Raw genomic sequence first — 20,333 nt, 5'->3', positions numbered from 1 at the left:
TTTTTAAAAATTCAACATTACGAAAATTAATCTTTAAAGGATTAAATCTTATCCGAATAATCAATATTAAAAGATAAATTCTAGATAGGAAGCCTAAAGTAGGAATATTCAATATCGAACAACGCTCCGGAACGTACACAAACTATTGAATTTTATTTAAACTAAGACGATCCAAACACACAACAATTGTTTTTTTTTTTTCTGAACAATTCCATCCTCTTTTTGTTTGCAGTAGCTTCGAATTTTTCAGTGGCTACGGCGAATTCTTTGGCATTTCAATCCTAACTTGCGAAATTAAAGATCACTCAACAGATTGATCACCAGAAGAATTGAGAATTAAATTATTTTAACATGCATATAAAATGTGCAATTTTGGTAGAAGGTCTTCTCCTATTACTCAGTGCAAATCCGTTCACCGTTCTTCAATTCTAACAAGTTTTATTTTTTCATATATGTGGAGAAAACATGCATACTTAAAAGCAAAAAAATCATTATTGAATTAAAAATTGAAATTTTCTCATGTTTTCAATTCTTGGTATTCTCTCAAATCATTATCCTTAATATTCTTACAAATCAACTAGTTGTTAAAATCCTTGGTTTCCTTTTCCGTTGGAACTAGATTTTTAAGCTTGTTTATTAGTATCTCAAAATCATCTTCGCTCCTAATGAGACTGAGACGCAGGTAACGATTATCAGCACTATAGTCACTGCCTTGACGGCCAATGATGCCAGCAGCTTCAAGGATTTCATAGCAATTCTTGTCTTGTTGTCTCTCACACTTTAACCAAGCGTATGCTGCAAGAAAAATGACAAATATATATCAGTTCATATATTTTATTCTAACATTTTTATCTGGCGTTTAATTTATTTTTTGGTTCCTGTAATTGTCTTCATTTCACAGTTTTTTTTCCTATAAGTAAAGATTGTAAATTTTAATCCCTTCACACCCATAAGTTAAGTTTAAATCTCTACCTGGCGAAGGATCTTTGACCCTCTTGAAAAAGGTACAGTATTGGGGAGACAAATTCTGTAGAGAAAACCGTTTTGATTCAGATATGATTTGTTTCAACCTCCTCCAACGATCTTTCAAGGTTGAATATGCAAACTGGAATAATTCTTTTCCATCTCCTTCAAGAACCACGTCCAAAAGCTTTAAAGCTCTCAGCTGAGCGTCACGGGAAACTCCAAAGGTGTTCAATTGCAAATATGTCAACATCGTTTGATATACTGCCTCATCCTTTATTATTGCCCATCTGTTAAAATCAAAATCACAATATATAACACAAGTTTACTTAATTATTACTAGCTACTAGACTACTAATTGAGAAAATAGAGTTTAACTTCGATGAACGTTTAATATTTCTTACCCAAATCTACTCCCAGCATGGCCTGTGAGCTTGGAAATTGTAAACAGCATTAGATCATCATCAGCTGGTGAAGGAATAGCAGTGAAATGTGGCCAATAATAGGCTCGATCATAAATGGTTTTGACATTAGGGCCTTTGAGAACTCCCTTGTTCAACTTTCCATCGGGATTGTTTGGTGAAGTCACAAACTCAATAAATCTAGAGTTGCTATCTGTGCTGTTTTTCCACAAGGACGTGTCTCCTTCATAACTAAAATCTCTAGAATTGAAAAATTGTGTCTGTGCTCTATACACCTGTGGCAAAAAGTTTATCATAATTTATGTCATCTCTCTACCAATTTCATAATTAAATTTATACAAGAATAAAAAAGTAGTACAAAGCAAAATTTAGTTCCTTGTGTATTTCCTTTTCTCATTCTCCAATCAAAATTGTAATATTTGTATTAAATATCAGTCAAACTTCAATTTTAATTTTAAAAAAATGACATAAAAAACCCTTAAACAATTACATAGAAATTAAATTTCGTCCAAATAAGTATTAAATTGAACTCACGGGATAATATGGTGCTGTGGCTACCACTTTTGCCGGAGACACTGAAGAACTGGGAGACAAGGCATGAACAGCAGCATTGAGGAGTTGCGTTGAGCCACTTCCAAAAACAATGTACCTGCCTTCAGTGGCTGCATTCCCAACGATGGCGTGAAGTTTTTTTATGTACTCAACCAATAGTTGTGAGATGTATGATTCATCACTATAAGAATATCCCATTCTGTGCCATCCTGATACTAAAATCGCGCTACTTGCTGCATGTTGCATCCAAAATGGCTCCAAAAAATATGGGTCTCCACTGCAATTAACATATGCAACTAGTTTCATCAACCAAAAATCAATATAGAACATGATCTAAATGATTCGTTAACAAAGAATAGGCAAAAAAAATTATAAGGACTAAAAATATTGACCAAAAATTAATAAATAACTAAAAGTTTAAAAAATATAAATATTTAATAAATTAAAATTTAGAATCTGAAAAAGTTAAGGAATTAAAAGTTTAATTAACCCAAAATAAATGAATCGAAATGTCCAAAACATTTCTGCAAATTAACCAATTAGGGTAACTTCATAGATATATAGCCAAAATATCAGATAATAACTACTATTGTAATATTGAGACCAAAGGCTAAATTCATTAGCAGTTAGTAGATTGAAATTTTGAGAAGGGTTTACCTTCCAGCATTGGCAGCACAATCAGATAATAAGTTGGAGCAATCAGATCCACCATAACATGGATTGCACTCACAAACAGGCTCATGCCCTTTTAGAATAAGACCATCTAAGTAGGCTCTTCCATGTCCTGAGCATGGTATTGCTGCCACAGCCTCAGCTTCTTCTGCAGCTCTTGTGCTCCAAGTTGATTCCCATTCTCCCATACAAATTACAAACATGCTTGAGGCACACAATACAATCACGAATCCTATGTAAATCGGACTTGTTCTTTTGGCCATTCTTTGTACGTAGTTCTTATTATGAAATAGTATTTAAGTAGTTTCTCTGTTGCACATTGAGAATTCTGAAATGAAATGCCTTATATATGGACACACGTTTAACTGTTTGATTGATAAGAATGCATGATATAAGCGATTCTTTTAAAATTGATTCTTTAAATATTGGTTTGATGAGATCTTGCTCAAACGATATCAAAGAACATTGCTCTAGTCTTATTATCGTCGTTGAAAAAAAAAGCATTTATAATATTAATTATATATTAAATATAATATCGAATGCCTACATGTGTATAATATTTATTCTATATTTATTAATATTATAAATATTAATAAATAATATTGAATTTAATAATGAATACATACTTATGATAGTAATTTTAATTATATCATTAATTATATACTACTATTATATTAATAAGTATAATAAATAATATTATTTAATATTTATATAAAGATTTAATTATAACCTTGGTTCTTTTATTTTTTTAAAGCTGTAATTTTGTTTCTTTTATTTTAATAGAGATATTTGGATACACATGTTTAACTGTTATATTTTTTCTAAAGTAAAAATATATATTTTTATATTTGTGGAGAGAAAGATACGCAAAAAGACTGCACAAGCTGTACAATAAAACTAAAAAATAATTTTAGAAAGACCATTTAAAAAAATAATTTTATAAAAACCAAAACCAAAAAGCACTACATTATCATAGTCAAAAATATATTTAAGAACATAAAGTTTTTTAAATTATATTATATATATTTAATAAACATTATATTTAATAATACTATTAATTTTAATTTGTCATTATCTAAAATAATGTAATAAATAAAATTATTTAATGTTTATACAAATAATACAATAATAATATCAAAGAACATTGCTCTAGTCTTATTATCGTCGGGGGGAAAAAAAAGCATTTATAATATTAATTATATATTAAATATAATATTGAATGCCTACATGAGTATAATATTTATTCTATATTTACTACTATTATATATATTAATAAATATAATAAATAATATTGAATTTAATAATGAATATATACTTATGATAGTAATATTAATTATATCATATTAATTATATACTACTATTATATTAATAAGTAAAATAAATAATATTATTTAATATTTATATAAAGATTTAATTATAACCTTGGTTCTTTTATTTTCTTAAAACTGTAATTTTGTTTCTTTTATTTTAATAGAGATATTTGGATACACATGTTTAACTGTTATATTTTTTTTCTAAAGTAAAAGTATATATTTTTATATTTATGGAGAGAAAGATACGCAAAAAGGCTACACAAGCTGTACAATAAAACTAAAAAATAATTTTAGAAATACCATTTAAAAAAAAATAATTTTATAAAAAACCAAAACCAAAAAAGCACTACATTATCATAGTCAAAAATATATTTAAGAACGTAAATTTTTTTTTAAATTAGATTATATATATTTCATAAACATTATATTTAATAATACAATTAATTTTAATTTGTCATTATCTAAAATAATGTAATAAATAAAATTATTTAATGTTTATACAAATAATACAATAATAATATCAAAGAACATTGCTCTAGTCTTATTATCGTCGTTGAAAAAAAAAGCATTTATAATATTAATTATATATTAAATATAATATTGAATGCCTACATGTGTATAATATTTATTCTATATTTACTACTATTATATATATTAATAAATATAATAAATAATATTGAATTTAATATTGAATATATACTTATGATAGTAATATTAATTATATCATATTAATTATATACTACTATTATATTAATAAGTAAAATAAATAATATTATTTAATATTTATATAAAGATTTAATTATAACCTTGGTTCTTTTATTTTCTTAAAGCTGTAATTTTGTTTCTTTTATTTTAATAGAGATATTTGGATACACATGTTTAACTGTTATATTTTTTTTCTAAAGTAAAAGTATATATTTTTATATTTATGGAGAGAAAGATACGCAAAAAGGCTACACAAGCTGTACAATAAAACTAAAAAATAATTTTAGAAATACCATTTAAAAAAAATAATTTTATAAAAAACCAAAACCAAAAAAGCACTACATTATCATAGTCAAAAATATATTTAAGAATGTAAATTTTTTTTTAAATTAGATTATATATATTTCATAAACATTATATTTAATAATACAATTAATTTTAATTTGTCATTATCTAAAATAATGTAATAAATAAAATTATTTAATGTTTATACAAATAATACAATAATAATATCAAAGAACATTGCTCTAGTCTTATTATCGTCGTTGAAAAAAAAAGCATTTATAATATTAATTATATATTAAATATAATATTGAATGCCTACATGTGTATAATATTTATTCTATATTTACTACTATTATATATATTAATAAATATAATAAATAATATTGAATTTAATATTGAATATATACTTATGATAGTAATATTAATTATATCATATTAATTATATACTACTATTATATTAATAAGTAAAATAAATAATATTATTTAATATTTATATAAAGATTTAATTATAACCTTGGTTCTTTTATTTTCTTAAAGCTGTAATTTTGTTTCTTTTATTTTAATAGAGATATTTGGATACACATGTTTAACTGTTATATTTTTTTTCTAAAGTAAAAGTATATATTTTTATATTTATGGAGAGAAAGATACGCAAAAAGGCTACACAAGCTGTACAATAAAACTAAAAAATAATTTTAGAAATACCATTTAAAAAAAATAATTTTATAAAAAACCAAAACCAAAAAAGCACTACATTATCATAGTCAAAAATATATTTAAGAACGTAAATTTTTTTTTAAATTAGATTATATATATTTCATAAACATTATATTTAATAATACAATTAATTTTAATTTGTCATTATCTAAAATAATGTAATAAATAAAATTATTTAATGTTTATACAAATAATACAATAATAATATCAAAGAACATTGCTCTAGTCTTATTATCGTCGTTGAAAAAAAAAGCATTTATAATATTAATTATATATTAAATATAATATTGAATGCCTACATGTGTATAATATTTATTCTATATTTGCTACTATTATATATATTAATAAATATAATAAATAATATTGAATTTAATATTGAATATATACTTATGATAGTAATATTAATTATATCATATTAATTATATACTACTATTATATTAATAAGTAAAATAAATAATATTATTTAATATTTATATAAAGATTTAATTATAACCTTGGTTCTTTTATTTTCTTAAAGCTGTAATTTTGTTTCTTTTATTTTAATAGAGATATTTGGATACACATGTTTAACTGTTATATTTTTTTTCTAAAGTAAAAGTATATATTTTATATTTATGGAGAGAAAGATACGCAAAAAGACTACACAAGCTGTACAATAAAACTAAAAAATAATTTTAGAAATACCATTTAAAAAAATAATTTTATAAAAAACCAAAACCAAAAAAGCACTACATTATCATAGTCAAAAATATATTTAAGAACGTAAAAGTTTTTTTAAATTATATTATATATATTTCATAAACATTATATTTAATAATACAATTAATTTTAATTTGTCATTATCTATAATAATGTAATAAAAAAATTATTTAATGTTTATATAAATAATACAATAATAATATCAAATACACTCATACTACAAATTAAATTGTTCATTTTTAAAATAATATAATTTATATACCTATTATCCTTCTGATATAGCTTTTTGACAGTATGTTTGAAAAGTCAGGGACCGAAACAAAATTAACATTTGATCTTAATTTAATAGGCATATGTGAAAAATGAAAATCACCGTCATCACTGGTTTTTTTTTAATCAACCAACAAATAGTTATATATTAATATTATAGAAAAGAAAAAGGATAAAAGTGATACCCCAAAGCTGAAAGAGGTCAATGAAGCATAAGAGAACAAAAAAGGTCTTGTTCTATTGACATAACATGTTAGATTTCATCTTAAATCAATTGACATTAAGTGAAGTTGTCTAACAAATATATAAGCGGCACTCCAAGAAATGAGATAACCGATGTGAGACTTGGATTCCTCCTCCAAATGGCAGAACGCACATGATGAATCATCTCCCGGCAAAAAGAATGCTTCTCCCTTTTAAATTTCCTCTAGTTTGAATGTGGTGCCAGAGGAGCTTCCAACTGAAGATAGTATAACCAAGGTTTTAAATATTCGTCGCAGTTACATTGCGGTTTTGTCACATTTGTTGATGTCGTGGACAAATAAGCTGACACAATCTCAATCGCAGTTGCGAACAGTTAAAAAATCTTGATGTTTCAGTCCAAATTATGGTCCTGTACTGATATTTAAAACCCTGATAATAATATTTGATGGTGATGGTGTTTCCCACAAGCTAATAAATCTCCCTTCTACATCCTCATCCTCCTATGCACAAGAAAAAGATAGTCACTCTTAACAGAATACACTTTTAAAAAAAAAATTACAAAGTTTTTTATACAAATAAATAATATATTAATTTTTGGGGGGCAACAAAAGTATAATGCTAAAAATAAATCACTGTAATATGAATAAAATTTATAAAAATAATTCTTATAAACAATCAAAATTATACTAATTATATTTTTATATATTCTTAATTGAAAAAACAAAATAAAAAACTAATTTCATTTGGGCGAGAAAAAAAGAATGTAATAAAATAACATTGATAGATTATCATTCTTAATTTTATCTTAAACTATAAAATATAATATAATTGACTTAAAAGAAACTATCATTCTTAATAAGAATGGAAAGCGTGATAACATTGATAAACTAGGGCAAACCAGTTGGCATTTAAAATCATGGTATTGATGATTATTGAACATTGATCAAAGCAAAGACATACATTGCAGAAGTGTTTTTCTTTTTTCTTTTTTTAAAATTGCTCGTAAGATTTTGGATAACATTGCTAGCTAACCCAACGCGTCATTACTAATATTATCCTTTCTCAATCTCTCTCGTGAATCCCATGCAACCGTCATTAACAGACATACCTGCTAAGAATACCCTAATACCATCATCTTCCTCTTTTCTCTTTTCTTTTCTGATAATAACTAAATAATAGATAAAATGAAACTATCCTCACCCCACCCTCTCCACATTTAACGTTGCATGCCACAACCACATGGGTCTCCACGCCCGCCGTTACGACTCTGCTACCGGCACCGTCCCTCCGCTCTCCCCCACCATCTTCATCCCCCCTCCCCAGCTCCTCCACCACCATGATCCCTACCCTAATTCCCTCTTTGATCAGTCCTACAACGCTGGTAGCCACAACCGCCACGAATCGCTCCCCGGCCCCTCCTTCCTTCCCCTCTCGCCGCCTCCGACCACTGTTCATTCCCGCCGCGACTCCTACCCCGGCCCCTTCCCTTCCCCCACATTCACTGAATCTGATTCCCTCCTCCTTCCTTCAACCTCATCACCGTCCATCAACCACTATTATCATCGTGAGCTTTATTATCCTACCAGCAAACGCAGGTTATTGTGATATCAAGATTATCTAAATTTTCCTGTTTGGATAATTTTTTCTTCATGAATGTTTACGGGAGAAGAGAATAAATTAAGTTTCTTCCGTAAATCTAAACTAATTTATGTACTTCAATTTTTATACATAGGTTGATTTTAAACTTATGGAAGAAAATTGATTTATTTTGCTTTTTATTCTCTTCCTAAGCGTTTAAAGAAAATTTATCCAAAGAGATAAGTGTTGATGAACAGAACGGTGCAAAGGTTTTAAATTCATCACATTTCTTGAAATTGCAAATAGATGCAGCCACAATGACGGTTGCAGGCACTCCAAAAACCTTGATGTTGTAGCCAAAATTGCAACCCTAGACCATGCTTGAAAACCTTGGAAGGATGATACCATGCATTTATAGCAAGATACGATATAAAACTGTCTTAAGAAAACTCTTAACTAACTTCTATTCTGTCACAGGTTGTGTCTCTATGACAAGGACAGCAACCTCGCCTGGCCATTTGGCGAGCTTGAAGGTCTCGACCATGATGACATAAGGGAAACTGCCTATGAAATCTTCTTCACGGCGTGCCGGTCCTCACCGGGGTTCGGCGGCCAAAGCCCGATCACGTTTTATTCTAAGCATGATGCATGCAATGGCGATGGGAGGAGCCTGCCGGTGTCCCAGACAAGTAGGGTGAAGCAAGCGCTTGGGCTGAGGATGCTGAGAAGCTCCTTGTCTCGGAGGATAATGGTGTCGGCACCGGCATCGCCGGTGACTGAGCGGAGTCCTCGGTCTCAGGCCGTGCCACGGAGGACCGTGACAATGGCGGAGGTTATGAGGCTGCAGATGGGGGTGTCGGAGCAGAGCGATAGCCGGCTGAGGAAAACACTCATGAGGACGCTTGTTGGCCAAGTAAGACAACATGTGCAAACATTTTTCTATAAGGAAATAAGTTTTTTTATTTGAACTTTTTAAATTAATTGAAACGCATTCACGTTGTTTTTTACTGCGAATTAATTATATTGCCTTATATGATAAGATTTTTGACTTTTGTAATACTCACTTTAAAAGTCGTATTTAGAAATTAGTTGAAGGCGTAAAAATCTTTTTAGTGATGGTGTATCAGAATTAAATTTGATCTTTTTGTGCTTGAAAATGTTTGTGCTACATTGTTTACTCTTTTCTTTTTGTTTGTTTCTTTTGGGTGGAGTTCTCAATGTTGTTGTTATAGGCCTTTTATCTGTTGTGGTTTTAGTTTTGCAGAATGGTATTTGGCGTAATCGTCGATGCCTAGTGTGATGACAAATACTTGGGGTGAGACGGCAATGGAATCCCTATTTTCAGTTAGTTGAACAAGTTATTGGTTAAATCTTTGATACGAGTGTTGTGTCAATGAAAAGGACTCCCTTTCCAATCTGCTCCATATAATGTATCAAATAAGTATTGTTTCAAGCCAAAATTCGTTTTTTTTTTTAATTGATTGAGTCTCATTAATAATGTATTCTAGTTCCGTCTCTAGTTAAAACTCTGAGCTAGGTATTTGCTCACTTTACATTGAATGGTTAGATATATTTGAGCTGTTAGGAACTTATTAATTTGATCATATGCACAAGGAATGGGAAAAGTTCTGGATCTTGAAATAGAGAATGCTCTATGCCTCTAGTTTTTGTCGCGCATGATTTTGCAAATGCTTAAAATTGGCATCTTGGTTCTCAAATAAAGTCTCTCGCATAAATGGAAAATGGAGTCATTAGTGTGGTATAGCTAAAATATATTAAGAAAACAATGAATCTATTTTGTTCACAAAATTTGCCAATTCTTGCTACACTAGTGAAAAGTTCTTCCTGTTTCTATTCCCTCTAATTATTTCAAAACACTTGAATTGCAGCTTGGCCGACAAGCAGAAACTATCATTCTCCCTTTGGAACTCCTTCGCCACCTAAAGCCTTCAGAGTTCAATGATTCCCATGAGTACCATTTGTGGCAAAAGAGGCAGCTCAAGTTCCTTGAAGTAGGTCTCCTCTTGCACCCTTCAATTCCCATACAAAAGACCAACACCTTTGCCATGAACCTTAAGGAAATTATACGTAGCGCCGAATTCAAACCTTTAGACACTGGCAAAAACTCAGACACCATGAGAACCTTCAGCAACTCTGTGGCTTCCTTATCAATGAGAAGCCCTGATGATACTCCCACCAATGTTTGCCACTGGGCTAATGGATACCCAGTGAACATTCACCTCTACATTTCCCTCCTTCAGTCCATTTTTGATCTAAGGGATGAGACATCAGTGCTTGATGAAGTGGATGAGCAACTTGGTCTGATAAAGAAAACATGGTCAACACTGGGGATCAATAGGCCAATCCACAATGTGTGTTTCACATGGGTGATGTTTCAACAATATGTAGAAACTGGGCAGATAGAACCTGACCTTCTTTGTGCCTCACATACATTATTGAATGAGGTGGCAAATGATGCTAAGAAAGAAAGGGAGTCCTTGTATATTGAGATATTGAAATCTGTCCTCAGTTCACTGCAAGAGTGGGCAGATAAAAGGTTTCTTAACTACCATGAGTATTTTCAGGGAGGTGATATTGGACAAATTGAAAACCTTCTCCCTGTGGTGTTATTAGCATCCAAGATTTTGGGAGATGTTACAAATTCTGAAGAAAGGCAAGAAAAAGGAGAAAAAACTAGAGCGAATTCCTCTGAGGGCCGGATTGATGACTATATCTGTTCTTCCTTGAAAAATGCTTTTGAAAAGGTAGGTATTTGTTAAGAAACAATCCAAAAGGTTGATACGTTAGAAGCATGTATATAACTTGTAGAGTTTTCTGCTTGTAGTATTTTCTGCTTTTTAATCCCTAATGGTGTCAAACTTATAGTATTTTCTGCTTTTTAATTTAAAAGTAAAAAGAAAATATCATAATGTCTTTGTTGCCTAATGACTGTAGATGATGGAAGCAGCAAATGCCAAATCTGCTGAGTCTGAAACAAAGAAAGAAATAGGTGAAGTTATGCTTCAATTAGCTCAGGAAACTGAATATTTGGCATTGAAAGAGAGACAAAATTATAGTCCAATTTTGAAGAAATGGAACACAATAGCTGGTGCAGTAGCAGCATTGACACTGAACAATTGCTATGGACATTTGCTAAAGCAGTATTTAAGTGAAATGACCACATCTATAACAGTTGAGGTAGTTTTAGTACTGCAGAGGGCTAAAATTCTAGAAGATGTTTTGGTTCAAATGGTAGTTGAAGACTCAGCTGATTGTGAGGATGGTGGCAAAACAGTAGTGAGAGAGATGGTTCCATTTGAAGTTGAGTCAACCATAATGATCCGTATTAGAAAATGGATAGATGAATCACTGCACAAAGGAAAAGAGTGTTTGCAGAGAGCAAAAGAATCTGAAGTAAGTTTTAGACTCTTTCCTACAAATATAACTGAGGGAGATCACAATCTATTGTGCATTAAGAAAATTAAATAACATTTTTTTAAGGTAATTTATGCATTGTTTTCTTTTTATCTCAGGCATGGAATCCAAAATCTAAATCAGAGCCATATGCAAAATCAGCTGTAGAGCTTATGAATTTGGCCAAGAAGATTGTGCAAGAATTCTTTCAAATTCCAATACCAATAACTGAAGTTTTAGTTCAAGAACTTGCTGATGGATTACAAAAAATCTTCCGGGAGTACACAATGTTTGTTGCTGCATGCGGTATGTACTCTTTAAGCTAACCTCCTTTACTCTACAAAACTTCATCAATTTGTTTTTTTTTTCTTTTTGATTCGAAATAAAAGATAAGAAAAGCTCAAGAAAGGTTAGACTTACAGTACTTGCTAGTCAAGTCACAATGACTAGGAAACAGCAAAGATTGTAGCATTCTGATTTATTATATTTTGATCTAAATTTTCTCAGGTTTGAAAGAGAACTACATTCCGTCTCTTCCCCCACTGACCAGGTGCAACAGGAATTCAAAGTTCCACAAGCTGTGGAAGATAGCTAGCCCCTGCAGTGTTAGTTGTGAAGATCCACACATATATGGAATATATGAAGCTAATCATCCTCACTCATGCACAAGCCGTGGAACACAGCGCCTCTACATTCGTCTCAACACCTTACACTACCTCCTTTCTCATATCCCCTCACTTGACAAATCACTCTCCCTGACCCCAGGAGTTGTTCCTTCTAACCGTCACTGTTTCACAAGCAGCGACAAGACTCATAGTAACAGAACTTCATACTTTGAAACCACCAACACCACCATCCTAGCAGCCTGCCAGCATGTCTCAGAAGTTGCTTCCTACCGTCTCACGTTCTTTGACACAAACCCTTTTTTCTATGACAGCCTCTATGTTGGCGATGTAGCCAATGCTAGGATTAGCCAATTATTGACAATTCTCAAGCATAACATCAAATTAATGACAGCAATTCTGACAGAAAGAGCTCAAGCACCGGCTGCGAAGGAAGTTATGAAGGCCTCCTTCGATGCATTCCTCACAGTTTTGCTTGCTGGTGGAACCACCAGGGTGTTCAATGAATCAGATCATGAAAGTATTAGAGAGGATTTTGACAGTTTGAAGCAGCTATTCTGCAGTTTTGGAGAAGAATTGATAGCAGAAACTGAGGTGGAGAAAGCGGCTGAGATAGTGGAGGGAGTGATGGCACTAATGGGAATGAGTACTGAACAATTGATGGAAAACTTAAGTACCTTATCAAATGAGACAAGTGGAATAGGAGTCATTGGTAATGCTCAGAAGTTGCCAATGCCACCAACTACAGGAAAGTGGAATAGAGCAGACCCCAACACAATATTGAGGGTATTGTGCTATAGAAATGATCGAACTGCAAGTAACTTCTTAAAAAGGACATTCCAAATAGCAAAGAGGAGATGACAACAAAGAGGCACATCAATAAACTTTGAAAAACATCGTGGCTACATAATTATTTCCTATTAACTAGGATGAGAAAGTGTTTCGCAGAGGGGAGGGTGAAGGTTGTAGCAAAAGAAGAAAAGTTGAGAAATATATTGGTTCAAGAAAGAACTATCTTGCTTTCATCTCTGGGCATGTTCAACATTCAAATGATTCAAGAAACTATTGCATGTTAAAAGGGACTATATTACCTTTTTGTGAAGAAAAGGGAGAACGAAAGAAACACAACTTTGTCGTGTAATTTGGTATCGATGCATTTAGTTCAGGAGTAGCTTGTAGCTATGATGCTGCCACCAGTTATATTAGTATACAGAGTGCGGAAAACAAAATTGCCTGTAACTAAAAACGAAATTTTGCTTTTGTAAATTCAGTGTGAACGTAAAGGGCTTAACAAGAGAAGGACTTTTCTTCGTTGAAGGGACAAAAAGATAGAGAGAAAGAGAATGGTTTTTCGAAAAGTTATTCTCACAATAGGTAATGGACATAAGTATATATGAAACAACTAGTATGTTCTTTGCTCTTTTATTCTGAAACACATTTGATATTCAATCAATAAAATTTTATGCCAAAACAATTTTCAAACACTTGGCAAATGATAAGCATAAGGCAGTAAAACATTATATATTATGAGAGTTGCCAACTCGCCGTGATTGATTAATGTTTGTTAAAATCAAATTTAATAGTTATTCATATGTAAATTACACAAATTCTAATAGAAATATATTAATAGCAAAGCTGAAGTTGAATATGTTGGCATCATTTCTTGTTCTATAATTGAAAGATGTGTGGCAATAATCTATATTATTGACAAGAGAAAACAAGTTTCACCAAGAACACCTACTCTTAGACTGTTTAATAAATTTTTATTAGATCATTTTATCTCAAAACTCCTAGTTGGATTAAAAGTTTCTATAATATAGATCAATCTTGAAATTTATAAATTAATTAAATTATTTGATACATCCTGTATCTTAAAATTAACATGATATATATTTTAAAACTATACAAAAATAAGAACCATTTAATATTATTTGTTGTGCTTCAATCTTTATAAGAATCAACACAAATAATCTAGATAGTATAGTTATAATTGAATGGTTTGAATCACTGAAAATGACTTTATATGAAACTAATATGGACAAAGACAGTATAGGTGTAAGTCTAACTCACGTAGCTTATGTTTGCTTTGGCATCACATCATACCGATTCAAATCTTTTATATGCTTATTATTGTAGCTTATGTGCTATTTTAGTATATTTGACATGATTTTTGGGTTGGACAAGGTCAATTGACGCCCTTCCAAACATGCATAGTGTAACTCGATTCCTCCTTTATTAATATCACAAAAGAGAATAAAGAAAAATCTTATTTTCATTGATGGACGCAAGTGCTAATTTTTTAGTTTTAAAGATTATATCAAACATCATATGATTCATCCTACTTTTGAGCTAACCATAAGTATACCGTAATTTAATTCATCTTTTAAAGATACAAACGATGACATAACTTAAGGCAAGACATCACAAAATAACGGAGGTTAGACCAAACTCATAGATGATGTTATGTAACATCATATCTACCTCTGTTATGTAACATCCCAAAAGAAATATCACCCTTATAGTTTCTATTAATTTCAAAATTTATATTTAATTACATAAAGCAAGACAATTCCCCTGCTTCTGCCAAAATAACAGAGGTAAGACCAAATTCTTGGATGAATCCTGAAATGTCCATGGGAATGATATGTTATGGGAATGATATGTTATATATATAAGAATAGTGGAGGAAGACTTTGTAATAAAATTAAAAGTGAGGGTCACTTCATAAAAATAATGAATACTATGTATATAAAACTTCGCAGTATTGTACTTCCTATTTCTACTAGTGCAATCACTCCTCCCGTGCCTGAGGTAGTTCTGCTACTATAATAAACCTAAAAGTCAAAACTTTATCATATCGTACTCCATAGAAATGAGAAAGTAATGGGGAAATAACAATCTGAAATGTTTAAAATTTAGCAGGTACTCTTAATTCAGTATTTTTTTTTTCAGCTTATGTAAGGTACATTTTAGAGCACAACATAAGGATAATGTTTTGTGAACAAAATATCAGACAGAAAAGGCTATTTTCTTAGATTTTGGAATGTAATTTTAAAAATGTGTTTACAACAAAATGATAAAAATATAAAGAAAGAAATAATAATTATATGTAATATATTATTGCAAATTATACTCTGCTAACTTAATGCATAGCAACAAGCTCTGTATCAAATGTTTCAAAGTGAACAATACTAAACTGCGACTTAAAGAGTAAAATTCCCCTTGATACTATGGGGGATATATAAGCATTGGATGTCGACACCAACTTTCAAGTTTCAAATTCGAATTCCCCAAATATTTCATCGAGGGTCCATAGTAAAATGATCAAAAGAAATAACGTTTCAAAATCGAAATTAAATATGCTAATCACCTGTGATGTGAGTATAGATTTGTTCAACTGCAGTCAATTGAAAATAGAAATCAAAGCGCAACGAAGTTATATTAGATTTCACAGTTAATTGGGTGAATCGATTCAAAATCATACATTTCAATTATATTCTCAGGTAAAGGACCGTTGGAATGGGTGACACATGGCAAAACTGTCACTCACAAAATATGCTCTGTTCTTTCAAGAAGCTCCCATTAATTTATCAGCAATGACCTGGAGGAAAACAACAGCAACTTTAAAACCAAAGACAACTCATATGATGCAAACAAAAAGGCTTTAGGTTTTAACTCTTCCTTCTCTGCAAAAAAACAAATCCTCAGAAGTAGATGAGAGAGATAGACAGTACACTGGAAAGGAAAATTGTAGTTATGTAAGACTCAGAAAAAAATCAACACATGTTATTGTTACAATACCAAAATAAATGAAAGAGCATGTGGCTTTTAATCAAATGAAATCTCCATAGCATAGTCTTTGAAACAAAATAAACATGGATCGATCACCATCAAAATGCACAATAACTTAAATTCTAGTTGGAAAGCATCTTACCTAGGATTATTCTTACTACAATAGGCCTTTAGCAATCATTCCATGGAGAAGTTTCTCGGCCTTATCATTCTCATCCTTCTCAAAAAGAGAACGAATAATGATGTCAAAAGTTACAGCATTAGGGATGCAACCATTGTCTTCCATTTTTGACTTCATGGCCAAAGCTTTATCAAACATGCCCTCTTTACAAAGCCCACTGATCATGACATTATATGTCCGGACATCTATACAACAGCCTTTAACCAAGAGATGTTGAAAAAGCTTTTGTGCATTCTTAAGTCTTCCACCTTTACATAATCCATCAATAAGTGCCGTATATGTGTACTTATTTGGCTGAATTCCCCATTTCTTCATTTTCATGAATAGTGCAGTTGCCTTGTCAAGATTTTGGCTTTTGCATAAACCATCTAATACGGAATTGTAGGTGACTACATCAGCTGGTTGACCTTTGTGGTGCATCTCCTTCATAAGATCCAAAGCAAAAGTAATTTTCCCTGATTTACACAAACCATCAATAAGAGAATTATACGTCAATGTATCAGGAACCATATTTTTATGCAGCATTTCTCTTAGGAGATTCATGGCCTCATCCACCCTTTTACTCTTACATAATCCATTAATCATGATATTGGAGCTACAAACATTAGGATTTACTCCTGTTTGGACCATAATCTGGAATATCTCTTTTGCATTCTGCACTTCACCAACTAAACAATACCCATCCATTAAAGTATTATAAGAAACAACATCAAGTTTTACCCCTTCTTTCATCATTACAGCTAATAATTTTTTTGCTTCTTTCACCTTTCCTTCTTTACATAATGCATCAATCAATATATTATAGGTATAAACATTCGGGTTGATGTTTTTCAATATCATTTCATTTAATAAACTGAATGCTCCCATCAACTGACCCGCAAGGCAAAAGCCCCATATTAGAGTACTGTAAGTAATAACATTAGGAAAAATTCCTCTAGCATTCATTTCAGAAAAAAAATCATAAGCCTGGTTTACAATTTTATCTTTGCATAAGCCATCAATGATGGTGCTGTACATTACCACATCAGGCCTAGTTGATCTGTCTTCAATCATTCTCAGCAACTTGACGGCGCATCTCGTTTCTCCTATTTTACATAGTCCGTTGAGCAGTGTCCCGTAACTAACCTGGTTCATCTGAAATCCTTGTGCTACGACCTTGTCATGAAAGTGCAGTGATCTCTTGACCTCACCCTTGAGACATAGACCTTTCATGAGTGTATTCAAGGTTATGGTATCCGGCTGATAACCTAATTTTAGAATTTTGCCCAATACAGAAAAAGAAAAGGCCATTTGGCCCAAGTGGCAGAAACAATTGATGAGGATGTTCAAAGTAACAAGATTTGGCTCAATTCCTTTGACTTCCATTTGTCTAGAAAGGGAAATGGCAGTAGGATAATGCTTCATCTTTACAAGGTATCCTAAAATCTTGCCAAATTCAATGATGGGTGGGGTATGACGCACAAGGAGAAGGCGGTTGAACTGGGAAACAGTATCATCAACAACATTTTCAATGGATGGAGGCTGAGAGTGAAAGCAAAGAGGGAAAGTGGGGTTTGGAAGAAAAGGAGGAAAGTTTGGGATGGAAAGAGAGGGAGAAGAGCTTAACCTTCTTGACAATGAGAATGAGAATGACATTGTTGTGTTGAATGGATTGTGTTTGTTTGGTTGGTTTTTGTGAAACAGAGATCAAAGCTCAATTTGCTCCAATTTGAGGCATGAACTGATAGAGGGCAATGCGCTAACAATAAAATTGAAATATTCAGCTTTGATTATGTTTATACCCTAAATTTGACGTGATAGATACAGCCAATCAAGTTTTGCCAGCACATTAATTGGGTCTGGCACGGTGGCACCCCCATTGAAATGGGTTTTCCAAGATCTTCTTGTCTCTTCTTTCTTTTCAATTTCTATAATTTCCTCTTTCTTTTGTGCAATTTGTGTTTGATTTTTTTTTTTTTTGATATTACATTTGACGATGTTAACTGATGCATTACACTTTATTCACAGTTATGTTGTTATGTGATTGTCCATTAATGGATCAATCCGATGAAAATAGTTGGTATGATGAATTTCTTAACTAGTTAAGATTAAAAAAAATAGTTATGCTATAACTATACTTTTTAGGAACTACTCAAAATAATAAAAATTTAAATTTTAAAATTTTCAAACATTTAAACAAATACACAAAAAAAATCAAAATTGAAATGTTTTTTGAAGATTTGAAGAAGAAAAAAAAAAGATTGAAGCAAATGGATCGATGTCTAGAGACTATAAGCATGGTTCTAAAACTCTACACTCTAGTCATGACCTACAACGGAGATCAAATTATGATAAATTCTCTTTTTCATCCCTTTTCTTTTCGTATGGTTTTCACTTCTCATAACATTTTCCTTGTTTCTATTTGCCTAGATCATAGCCTTTGTTTCAATGATTAATAAAATTTAGGTTAATTGAGTAGGATGCATGAATTATTGTAAAATTTCTAACATTATTTTTTATTTTCATAGATTAAAAAAAACTTTTATTCCCAATTTTTTTTTAAAAAAAACTTAAATAAGTTTTCTTACCTAAAAGTACACCATTTTCAAATTACTACCTAGTATTCATTTTTTCAACCAAATATTTGAAAAAAAATATTTCAATTTACTATATATTGTTAGTCTAATTTCATTAAGTGATGATGTGACATATAGAATGTCACATCATGACACCTCATTGTCAGGTCATCATTTTCTATGAAGTGATAGTGACATGTCACTTATTAGACATATGTAATCATATGTAGTAATAGAAAGAGACTAATGACATGTAGTAAATTGAAACAAATTTTTTCATATAGTTGGTTGAAAAAAATGAATGTTAAGTATTAATATGAAAAAATATTTTTTAAGAATGAAAAACATATTTAAATTATATATAGTTAGTGTTTTGCAGATTATGATCAATGTACGCATGCAACATATGTCTTCCATCACTCTTCATTTATTATTATTTGAACCCAAAATATACATCTTGTTGAATTCCTTATTAGCTTTGTTCAAATATTAAATGTATGCATCTTAAATCTTTAATTTCATCTTTATTATCTTTTTATTAATATAAATCAATTGATTAAACATGATAAATTGATAGGTGAGTTATTGTAAATTTCAAAAAGTATTTTTTATTCCTACCAATAAAAAAATATCTTATTAATTTAATGTATTTCTTATTTTGAAAGATGAATCATCTTTAAATAAATAAATAAGATAAAGTTGCTTAAATCAAGTTATTTTAATTAATTTTTAGTTTTTTGACAATTTTACAAATTTATTTGATCAAATAAAAGTGTTTGAGAAATGATTTTTTCTTATTGACTTATAAGATTTGTTTTTAATCATAATTTAAATTTGGGATTATCATTTTTATTTTTAATTTCAATAAAATAATAAAATTTATCATTTATCATTTTATCTGAAATTAAATTATTTATTTTGATAAAACTTCTCCTTATCATTTGTTAATTAAAAAATTATTTTTTCATGTTGAATTAAATATGTTTTTCATATTTGAAAAATAAGTAATTTTTATATTACTACCTAAAAATTCATTTTTTATAAAATAATTACGTGAAAAAAAATTATTTCAATTTATTACATGTAAGTAGTCTTCTAAGACGTGACATATATCATCATCATTCCTCACTAACACATCATTGTAAATGTGTGGTAATGAGATGTCAATGATAAGACGTGTTAACATAACACTCAGCTTGTCACATTATCACTTAACAGAAAGAGAGACTAACGACAAATTGTAAATTGAAACATAAATTATTTTCAAGTAATTACCTGACAAAAAAAATAAATATTAGATAATAATTTGAAAACAGTTCATATTTTGAAAAACTTAATTAAATGTTTTAAAAATAACTATATGACACATTTTATGTCCAGTGTAGCGT

General features: G+C 30.4%; 3 protein-coding genes across 3 annotated transcripts; 1 reads left to right on the top strand and 2 right to left on the bottom strand.

Moving 5' to 3' along the window:
• Window positions 1-562: 562 nt before the first annotated feature.
• On the bottom strand, window positions 563-2,872 carry LOC100782711 (tryptophan aminotransferase-related protein 4). Its single transcript, XM_003533710.5, has 5 exons — window positions 2,595-2,872; window positions 1,920-2,214; window positions 1,368-1,660; window positions 973-1,253; window positions 563-795 (listed from the first exon to the last, which is right to left on the bottom strand). Exons 1-5 carry the CDS (start codon window positions 2,870-2,872, stop codon window positions 578-580), a joined length of 1,365 nt encoding a protein of 454 aa, XP_003533758.2. The 3' UTR covers window positions 563-577.
• Window positions 2,873-8,041: 5,169 nt separating this feature from the next.
• Window positions 8,042-13,278, top strand: LOC100814249 (protein unc-13 homolog). The gene is made up of 6 exons (XM_026126118.2): window positions 8,042-8,397; window positions 8,858-9,293; window positions 10,270-11,145; window positions 11,336-11,794; window positions 11,914-12,100; window positions 12,302-13,278. The coding sequence occupies exons 1-6, from the start codon at window positions 8,042-8,044 to the stop codon at window positions 13,276-13,278; spliced, it is 3,291 nt and encodes a 1,096-aa protein (XP_025981903.1).
• A 2,561-nt stretch (window positions 13,279-15,839) lies between these two features.
• On the bottom strand, window positions 15,840-18,379 carry LOC100813712 (pentatricopeptide repeat-containing protein At1g12775, mitochondrial). Its single transcript, XM_006599409.4, has 2 exons — window positions 16,352-18,379; window positions 15,840-16,018 (listed from the first exon to the last, which is right to left on the bottom strand). The coding sequence occupies exon 1, from the start codon at window positions 18,023-18,025 to the stop codon at window positions 16,367-16,369; it is 1,659 nt and encodes a 552-aa protein (XP_006599472.1). The 5' UTR covers window positions 18,026-18,379; the 3' UTR covers window positions 15,840-16,018; window positions 16,352-16,366.
• Between the last annotated feature and the right edge of the window lie 1,954 nt (window positions 18,380-20,333).

This window comes from Glycine max, chromosome 16 (assembly GCF_000004515.6).
Source record: "Glycine max cultivar Williams 82 chromosome 16, Glycine_max_v4.0, whole genome shotgun sequence".
In the NCBI taxonomy this organism is placed as follows: Eukaryota; Viridiplantae; Streptophyta; class Magnoliopsida; order Fabales; family Fabaceae; genus Glycine; species Glycine max.
This window is presented reverse-complemented; position numbering and strand designations above follow the sequence as displayed.

What these genes read in the sequence shown, in the direction of transcription:
- LOC100782711 (XM_003533710.5), bottom strand. Translation starts at nt 2,872, where the DNA reads ATGGCCAAAAGAACAAGTCCGATTTACATAGGATTCGTGATTGTATTG. An exon ending in CATGCTGGGAGTAGATTTGG is followed by an intron (nt 1,254 to 1,367) that starts GTAAGAAATATT and finishes TGATTTTAACAG; the next exon opens with ATGGGCAATAATAAAGGATG. An exon ending in GGTCAAAGATCCTTCGCCAG is followed by an intron (nt 796 to 972) that starts GTAGAGATTTAA and finishes TTTTTCTTGCAG; the next exon opens with CATACGCTTGGTTAAAGTGT.
- LOC100814249 (XM_026126118.2), top strand. Translation starts at nt 8,042, where the DNA reads ATGGGTCTCCACGCCCGCCGTTACGACTCTGCTACCGGCACCGTCCCT. An exon ending in TGAGGACGCTTGTTGGCCAA is followed by an intron (nt 9,294 to 10,269) that starts GTAAGACAACAT and finishes CTTGAATTGCAG; the next exon opens with CTTGGCCGACAAGCAGAAAC. An exon ending in AGAGAGCAAAAGAATCTGAA is followed by an intron (nt 11,795 to 11,913) that starts GTAAGTTTTAGA and finishes TTTTTATCTCAG; the next exon opens with GCATGGAATCCAAAATCTAA.
- LOC100813712 (XM_006599409.4), bottom strand. Translation starts at nt 18,025, where the DNA reads ATGTCATTCTCATTCTCATTGTCAAGAAGGTTAAGCTCTTCTCCCTCT.